We start from the raw sequence: 9543 nt of genomic DNA on the forward strand, positions 1-9543 counted from the left end.
GTTGGAAACGGGAAATACTACATGTGGTAATTGGTATAATATCTTGAATAATGTGATACTTGGCAATTGTTGTGCTCATGTTTAAGCTCTTGCATCATATACTTTGCACCAATTAGTGAAGAAATACATAGAGCTAGCTAAAATTTGGTTTGCATGATTGGTCTCTCTAAGGTCTAGATATTTTCTAGTAAGGGTCGAACAACAAGGAAGACGGTGTAGAGTCTTATAATGCTTACAATGTGTCTTTTATGTGAGTTTTGCTGTACCGGTTCATACTTGTGTTTGCTTTAAATAACCCTGCTAGCCTAAGCCTTGTATTGAGAGGGAATACTTCTCGTGCATCGAAAATCCTTGAGCCAAATACTATGCCACTTGTGTCCACCATACCTACCTACTACATGGTATTTCTCCGCCATTCCAAAGTAAATTGCTTGAGTGCTACCTTTAAATTTCCATTCCTCGCCTTTGCAATATATAGCTCATGGGACAAATAGCCTAAAAACTATTGTGGTATTGAATATGTACTTATGCATCTTATCTCTTATAAGTTGCTTGTTGAGCGATAACCATGTTCCTGGAGACGCCATCAACACTTTGTTGAATATCATGTGAGTTGCTATGCATGTTCGTCTTGTCTGAAGTAAGGGCGATTTACCATGAGTTGAATGGTTTGAGTATGCATATTGCTAGAGAAGAACATTGGGCCGCTAACTAAAGCCATGATCCATGATGGAAGTTTCAGTTTTGGACAACTATCCTCAATCTCATATGAGAATATTATTTGTTGCTAAATGCTTATGCATTAAAGAGGAGTCCATTATCTGTTGTCTATGTTGTCCCGGTATGGATGTCCAAGTTGAGAATAATCAAAAGCGAGAAATCCAATGCGTGCTTTCTCCTTATACCTTTGTACAAAGTGCATTGAGGTACCCCATTGTGATACTTGGTTAAAACATATGTATTGCGATGATAATCCAGGTAGTCCGAGCTAATTAGGACAAGGTGCGGGCACTATTGGTATACTATGCATGAGGCTTGCAACTTGTAGGATATAATTTACATAATGCATATGATTTATTACTACCGTTGACAAAATTGCTTCTTGTTTTCAAAATAAAAGCTCTAGCACAAATATAGCAATCAATGCTTCCCTCTGCGAAGGACCTTTCTTCTACTTTTATGTTGAGTCAGTTTACCTACTTCCTTCTATCTTAAGAAGCAAACACTTGTGTTAACTATGCATTGATTCCTACATACTTGCATATTGCACTTATTATATTACTTTATGTTGACAATATCCATGAGATATACATGTTACAAGTTGAAAACAACCGCTGAAACTTAATCTTCCTTTGTGTTGCTTCAATACCTTTACTTTGAAAATATTGCTTTATGAGTTAACTCTTATGCAAGACTTATTGATGCTTGTCTTAAAAGTACTATTCATGAAAAGTCTTTGCTATATCATTCAGTTGTGTAATCATTGTCTTTATCATTGCTTTGAATCACTTCATTCATCTCATATGCTTTACAACAGTATGATCAAGATTATATTGGTAGCATGTCACTTCAGAAATTATTCTTGTATCTTTTACCTACTCGAGGACGAGTAGGAACTAAGCTTGGGGATGCTGATACGTCTCCAACGTATCTATAATTTCTGATGTTCCATGCTTGTTTTATGACAATACCTACATGTTTTGTTCACACTTTATATCATTATTATGCGTTTTCCGGAACTAACCTATTGACGAGATGCCGAAGTGCCAGTTCCTGTTTTCTGCTGTTTTTGGTTTCAGAAATCCTAGTAAGGAAATATTCTCGGAATTGGACGAAATCAACGCCCAACATCTTATAATTGCACGAAGCTTCCAGAACACCCGAGAGGGACCAGAGGAGAGCCACATGGCCACCACACAGGTGGCCGACGTGGCCCAGGAGGGGGGCGCGCCCCCATATTGTGTGGCGGCTCCGTAACCCTTCCGACTCCGCCTCTTCGCCTATAAGAAGCCCCCTGACCTAAATCTTCGAGAAGAATAAGCCACGGTACGAGAAACCTTTCAGAGCCGCCGCCATCGCGAAGCCAAGATCTGGGGGACAGGAGTCTCTGTTCCGGCACGCCGCCGGGACGGGGAAGTGCCCCCGGAAGGCATCTCCATCGACACCACCGCCATCTTCATCACCGCTGCTGTCTCCCATGAGGAGGGAGTAGTTCTCCCCCGAGGCTAAGGGGCTGTACCAGTAGCTATGTGGTTCATCTCTCTTCCATGTACTTCAATACAATGATCTTATGAGCTGCCTTACATGATTGAGATTCATATGAGTTTTGTATCACTATTAATCTATGTGCTACTCTAGTGATGTTATTAAAGTACTCCATTCCTCCTCCATGATTGACATAGGCATCCCAAATGGGCCTGCCGAAGATAGTACCCGGGGTTTACTGAAGGCCCAATACCCGAAGAATAAGAAGATTCGGGAGCCCAAGATATATTAAGGAAAGTTAGAGTTGTAATAGGAAGTGTTATTTGTAATCTGGCGGGATGAGTTAGAAACCGTCCCGGACTCTGTAACTTGTACAAAACGAAGCCCTCGGCTCCGCCTCCTATATAAAGGGGGAGTCGAGGGACGAAGAGATCATCGAATCATTGTTACAAACCCTAGTTTTCATAATCGTCGAGTACTTTTCGGCTGAAACCTTCGAGATCTACTTGCCCTCTACTTCTAACTAAACCCTAGCCTACAATCCATAGGCATTGACAAGTTGATACCTTGTCAATGATGTAATGGTGACAGTGTGTGCATCATGTAGTACTTGGCGTAGCTTATGATTGTGATCTCTTGTAGATTATGAAGTTAACTATTACTATGATGGTATTGATGTGATCTATTCCCCCTTTCATAGTCTGTCGGTGACGGTGTGCATGCTATGTTAGTACTCGGTATAATTGCGTTGGTCTATCATGCACTCTAAGGTTAATTAAATATGAATATCGAATGTTGTGGAGCTTGTTAACTCCGGCATTGAGGTGCTCTTGTAGCCCTACACAATTAATGGTGTTCATCACCCAACAAGAGAGTGTAGAGTGGTTTTATTATGTGATCAATGTTGAGAGTGTCCACTAGTGAAAGTATGATCCCTAGGCCTTGTTTCCAAATACTGCAATCATCGCTTGTTTACTGTTTTACTGTATCTGTACTTCCTGCAATATTACCACCATTGACTCTACGCCAGTTGTAGCAGCAAGCTATTTTCTGGTGCCGTTACTACTGCTCATATACATTCATACCACTTGTATTTCACTATATCTTCGCCGAACTAGTGCACCTATACATCTGACAAGTGTATTAGTTGTGTTGGGGACACAAGAGACTTCTTGTATTGTGGTTGCAGGGTTGCTTGAGAGGGATATCTTTGACCTCTTCCTCCCTGAGTTCGATAAACCTTGGGTGATCCACTTAAGGGAAAACTTGCTGCTGTTCTACAAACCTCTGCTCTTGGAGGCCCAACACTGTCTACAGGAAAAGAAGCGTGAGTAGACATCATTTGGGCAAAAAATCAAGCGGGAACTATAAAAAAGAGAAGGAGAGGGTACTTGGTATCATTGATCATTTAGATGTGATGGCTGAAACAAATACTTTGACATTGTCGGAAAGGGAAGTTCGAAAAAATGCTAATGATAATCTCAATAAATTAAGAAGAGAAGAAGAGTCCAAATGGGTCAAAGAGGGAAAGTTAAACATATCCAAGAAGGGGGGAATAATACGAGATATTTCCATTTGATTGTAAATAGGAAACATAGCAAAAATAAAAAATTCCAGGTAGAGCAACAGGAGGGAACTATTGTTGGGGAAGACAATTTGAAGGTCTATATTACTGAATTCTATAAGAAATTGTTTGGGGAACCGGTTCCAAATAATATCTCCTTGGTAGAAGAACAAGTGCAGGACATTCCTAAGATATCTGATGTTGAGAATGGGATCTTGACAGCTCACTATTCCGAGGAAGAGGTTTATGAGGCACTTTTTCAGATGGAACGTAATAAATCTCCAGGACCTGATGGTTTTCCGACGGAGTTTTACCAAAAATGTTGGACCATAATAAAGGAAGATTTGATGGCGCTTTTTGATCAGTTCAGTAATGGGGACTTAGCTCTATACAAATTGAATTTTGGCGTCATCACATTATTACCCAAAAAAGAGGATACAGTTCAAATACAACAATATAGATGTATTTGTCTGCTTAATGTGTGTTTTAATTTTTTTTACTAAAGCAGGTACAAATCGTATAACGGGGATTGCCCCAAGAGTTATAAAACTAACACAATCATCCTTTATGCCGGGGAGAACTATTTTAGAAGGGGTGGTCATTCTTCATGAAACCATTCATGAGTTACATAGTAAGAAAATGTATGGGGTCTTATTTCAAATTGATTTTGAAAAGGCATACGATAAACTGAAATGGCCGTTTTACAACAAACCTTGAGAATGAAGGGATTTGCTCCAGAATGGTGTAGAGTTGTGCATTGTTCAAGGTGGGAGTGTTGGGGTAAAGGTAAATGATGACATTGGTCATTATTTCCAGACAAAAAGAGGTTTGAGACAAGGTGATCCATTGTCTCCAATGCTTTTCAATATTGTAGTAGATATGCTAGCCATAATAATTGAACGAGAAAAAATGATGGTCAAGAGAGGGGACTTATTCCTCATCTTTTTTAGGGGGTATCTCTATATTACAATATGCCGATGATACTATCCTTTTTTTTTGAGCATGACCTTCTGAAAGCTGTTAAAATGAAGTTAATTTTATGCCTGTTTGAAGAGCTCTCTGGGCTTAAAATTAATTTTCACAAGAGTGAGATTTTTTGTTTTGATAAAGCAAAGGATGAGGTTGACCAGTATAAACAGATATTTGGATGTGACGCTGGTTCTTTACCCTTCAGATATTTAGGTATTCCTATTCATTATAATAAACTTAGAAATTCTGATTGGTACCAGTGGAGACCCGGTTTGAGAGCAAATTGGGATGCTGGAAAGGCAAATTACTGTCCTATTGGGATAGACTTGTTCTTATCAATTCAATTTTAACAGGCTTACCTATGCTTATGTTGTCTTTTCTAGAGATACCTATTGGGTAAGGAAAAGGTTGAATTTTTATAGGTCTAGGTTTTTTTGGCAATCTGATGAAAATAAAAGAAAGCATAGACTAACAAAATGGAATATTGTCTTTCGACCCAAATATCAAGGGGGTTTAGGGATTGAGGTTCTTGAACTCAAAAATAGATGTTTATTGAGTAATTGACTTTATAAACTTCTAAATGAGGATGGGGTGTCAGAATTGCTAAATAATAAATATCTAAGACAAAAGACCTTATCTAAGGTACAAGCTAAACTCACAGATTCTCCCTTATGGAAGGGATTGATGGGGTTTAAAAATGATATTTTTAGTAGACGGTTTTTTCAAGGTTGGTAGATACAATACAAGAAGCTATACGTATAAATACAGTCTAACATATTTAATGAGGTATTTTTAATGCAATATTTTAGTTTAGCATTACAAAAGTATATTGTACATGTTGAACAAAAGTAATAACTATCTAGTGAATTCTTATATTTTTTCATTTGTCGACTCCGCCACACCTCAAATTTATTCCTGCCTCCGCCGATAATCTGTGACACCGTAACATCACAAAACTTGCCTCCAAATCTAGTACTGTGCTTCCATAGAATTCATCCTTGTAATTTACAGTATGGTAGTACAAAATAAACCAGTTGGTCACACTTCATCGTGTGCATGGTCTCCAAGACACATATGGCTTACTTGCCGGGAACGAAGTTGGTGGCAAATGCCCAGGCATTGTTGTTGACGGGGTCGGCCAGGTGGTCAGCCAGGTTCTCGAGGGGGCCCTTGCCGGTGACGATAGCCTGAACAAAGAAGCCAAACATAGAGAACATGGCAAGACGGCCGTTCTTGAGCTCCTTAACCTTGAGCTCCGCGAATGCCTCGGGGTCGTCGGCCAAGCCAAGGGGGTCGAAGCTGCCGCCAGGGTACAAAGGGTCGACAATCTCACCAAGTGGGCCTCCCGCAATGCGGTACCCCTCAACGGCGCCCATCAGCACGACCTGGACGGCCCAGATTGCAAGGATGCTCTGTGCATGAACCAGGCTAGGGTTACCGAGGTAGTCGAGGCCTCCCTCGCTGAAGATCTGGGAGCCGGCCTTGAACCAGACAGCCTCACCGAACTTGACGCCATTGCGGGCGAGGAGCTCGGGGAAGACACAGCCGAGTGCACCGAGCATGGCCCACCGGGAGTGGATCACCTCGAGCTCTCGGTTCTTTGCGAAGGTCTCTGGGTCGGCCGAGAGCCCGGCGGTGTCCCACCCGTAGTCGCCGGGGAACTCACCGGTGAGGTAGCTCGGGGGCTCGCCAGAGAGCGGGCCAAGGTAGAGTACGCGGTCGGAGCCGTACCACGGGCTGCCGGAGGATACCGGCTTGGCCTTGGCGGAGGTCTTGCGCATCGTGATGCGGGCCTCACCGAAGAGGGTGGACGATGGAAGGTTCTTTACCGCCTTGCCGGCGAAGGCTGGGGAGGAGACTGCCATCGTGGTGGTCGCCATTGCTCAGCTGAGACTGGTGTGTTAGTCCAAGAGTGAGGCTCTGGTTGTGTGTGTTTGAGGATGGTTTGAGAGGAGTATTGGACAATGATATGTAAACACTGAGGGAAGATATGAAAGGAAGCAAAAAAAATCTGAAGCTTGGACGCTATAGGTGGAGTGGATACCCCGGACAGTTGGCGCGGGGAGAGCCTCAAACGGAAGGTGATAGTTGTGGCTACGACTGAGGATCGCGGTGGAGATGGGCGATTGGGCGCCATGGATTTTCTCGTGGCTGTGGGCTTTTTCTCCAGATTTCTTCAGATCATGGCACATCACGGGTAGTCACTCCACTTGTCGATGATATCACTGGAAGTAGCGGTCGTTCACGTGGGGGTTCTACCGTTCTAGTTTTAGCCGTCGGAAGATGTCCAACCACATTCGTCCAGTTCTGATGCAAGTTGGTGGTAACACATGCAGTTCTCACAGTGATGGTTAGCTGCATACCCATTGAAACAGACGCTGCTGCTCAGGGGTAAGTGGAGTGCAGATGTTGCCATGAAGGGAAAACAGTAGTGCACTACCAGTTGTTAAGTTTTTTTTTTTTTTTTGAAATAACCAGGGTTCTGGCTTTCATTGATAAGCAGGGGGAACAACTTTACAAAGATTATTCGATGGCGTAATTACGCCCCGGATGATCTGGAAAAAGGGAGAGAAAATAAAAAGAGGGGAGATCGAGGGGCAGATGTGCGATCCTTCAAGGAGGCTCGAACATGAGCCGTCTCAGAGCTTTGGCATTGGCGAAACTCCAATCCCTTGCCTCGTCACGGATCCATGAGATGATGGTGCGCAGTGTCGATGATTTCCCACGGAAGATCCTGGCGTTTCGCTCGCTCCAAATCGCCCAGCACACGAGGATGAAGAGGGACGCGACTCCTTTTCTGGCCGGTGGAGGACAATGCTCCATCATCGATTGCCAGACATCCGTCATGGAAGAGTTGTGTCCCCAAATCGACGGATCCAGCGCCGAGCAGTGAGTCCAAGTGGCGACCGACGCTCAGATTGACCTGGTAAATGGGCACTCAAAGAACAAGTGCCACGACGTCTCCAGGTTTCTGATGCACAAGGGGCAGAAATACGAATTTGGGCACTGCCTGCGTTGCAGGCGATCGGCGCACCAAAGGCGGTTTTGGAGCAACAGCCATGCGAAGACCCGGCATTTAGGCGGTGCCCACGTTGACCAGATCATCTCTGGGGCGATCGAACGGATCTGTCCCTCGAAGTGGAGGCGGTAGGCGGACGCCGCGGAGTAGCAACCATCGGTGGTGAGAATCCATCTGATCGAGTCCGGCGTGTGTGGGCGCAGCACTACGGTTTGCAGGGTGCGCCAGAGGGAGATGAACTCCGGGAGCATCTCCGGCGGAAAATTCCGACGAATATCATGGACCCAGCTGTTGTCGTTGAGCGCCTTGGCGACGGACTTGTTCTTTCTTCTTGATCTATCATAGAGTCGGGGATATTGCATGCAAAGCGGCGTGTCTCCGAGCCAGGAAGATCGCCAGAAAATGGCCCGGCTCCCATCACCTAAACTAACCCTCGTGGCTTCATGGAAGAGCTCAAGGTCGTGCACGTCGCAGGGAGTCACCATGCCAACCCAAGGCCGCGGCGGCAAGCTCCACTCGTGCCACAGCCAGCGAAGCCGTAGCGCGCGGCCAAAATACTCCAGGTTTGGCACGCCGAGACCGCCGACGTCCAGCGGCGAGCAAACTGACTTCCACCGCACCTTGCATTTACCCCCTACGTTGGTATCATCCTCAATGTCCCACACGAAGTTTCTACGAATCTTGTCGAACTCCTTCAAAAACTTTGGAGGGAGTTTGAGCGCTGTCATGGCGAAAATCGGGAGCGTGCTGATGACCGAAGTGACGAGGGTTTTGCGTCCACCCGCATTAATCCAGCGCCCCTTCCAAGAGGCGAGGTGCGATCGAGCCCGATCGAGGACATGCTGAAGATGGACCAGGCGCATCCGGCCGAGACACAGCGGCATGCCAAGGTAGCGGATAGGGAACGCGACGCGCTCGCCGGTGAAGGGAGCGAGGACGTCGTCGAGGTTGACCTCGTTGCATCTGATCGGAGCGATGGAGCACTTGGCGATGTTGATGCGGAGGCCCGTAGCAAGCCCAAAATCGTGCAGAATCCGAAGGATGGCCTCCACCTCGGCACGCACGGGGTTCAGGAATAACACCGCGTCGTCTGCGTAGAGGCTTGTGCGGAGCTTGGCCTCCCGAATGGGGAGCGTGGACAGAGTTCCGGCCTCTGTAGCCAGTTGAAGAATCCGTTGCAGCGGGTCTAGCGCCAGGATGAAGAGAAGGGGCGACAGAGGGTCGCCCTGCCGAAGCCCACGACGGTGCCGTATGGACCTGCCGTTTGTGCCGTTGAGGATGATCTCTGAGGCCGCCGAGGAGAGGAGCAAGGAAAGCCAGTCCCGCCAGCGAGATGAGAATCCCAGGCGCTGCAACAGCTCTAGGAGATATTCCCATGAAACCGAATCAAAAGCCTTTGCGAAATCCAGTTTGATGAGGAGCGAAGGCCGTTTGCGACGGTGAAGAGTTCTGGCGGTATTTCTGATGTAGAGGTAGTTGTCGTGCAAGGTTCGGTTTTTCAGAAAGGCACTTTGAGCAGGAGAAACCATCGCACCCATCACCGGTGACAGACGCCGGGCGAGAACCTTGGCGAAGAGTTTGGCGACGGAGTGAATCAAACTAATCGGCCTGAAGTCGCCGATTCGCGACGCACCAGCAGTCTTGGGGAGCAAGCATACAAAAGCACGGTTGAGAGAAGCGAAATCGCCGCCGGCGAGATGGAACAGATGTTGAAAGACGGCCATGATATCTGGCCTGATGATTCCCCAGCATCGTCGATAGAAGAAGCCGTTAAACCCGTCGGGGC

At 45.8% G+C, this 9543-nt stretch overlaps 1 protein-coding gene across 1 annotated transcript; it reads right to left on the minus strand.

Moving 5' to 3' along the window:
* Window positions 1-5695: 5695 nt before the first annotated feature.
* Window positions 5696-6694, minus strand: LOC127327642 (chlorophyll a-b binding protein 2, chloroplastic). Its single transcript, XM_051354414.2, has one exon. The coding sequence runs from the start codon at window positions 6616-6618 to the stop codon at window positions 5818-5820; it is 801 nt and encodes a 266-aa protein (XP_051210374.1). The 5' UTR covers window positions 6619-6694; the 3' UTR covers window positions 5696-5817.
* Window positions 6695-9543: the final 2849 nt, after the last annotated feature.

Source organism: Lolium perenne, chromosome 1, assembly GCF_019359855.2.
Source record: "Lolium perenne isolate Kyuss_39 chromosome 1, Kyuss_2.0, whole genome shotgun sequence".
Classification (NCBI taxonomy): domain Eukaryota; kingdom Viridiplantae; phylum Streptophyta; class Magnoliopsida; order Poales; family Poaceae; genus Lolium; species Lolium perenne.

Excerpts from the sequence above, each read along its gene's own strand:
- LOC127327642 (XM_051354414.2), bottom strand. The coding sequence starts at position 6,618 with ATGGCGACCACCACGATGGCAGTCTCCTCCCCAGCCTTCGCCGGCAAG.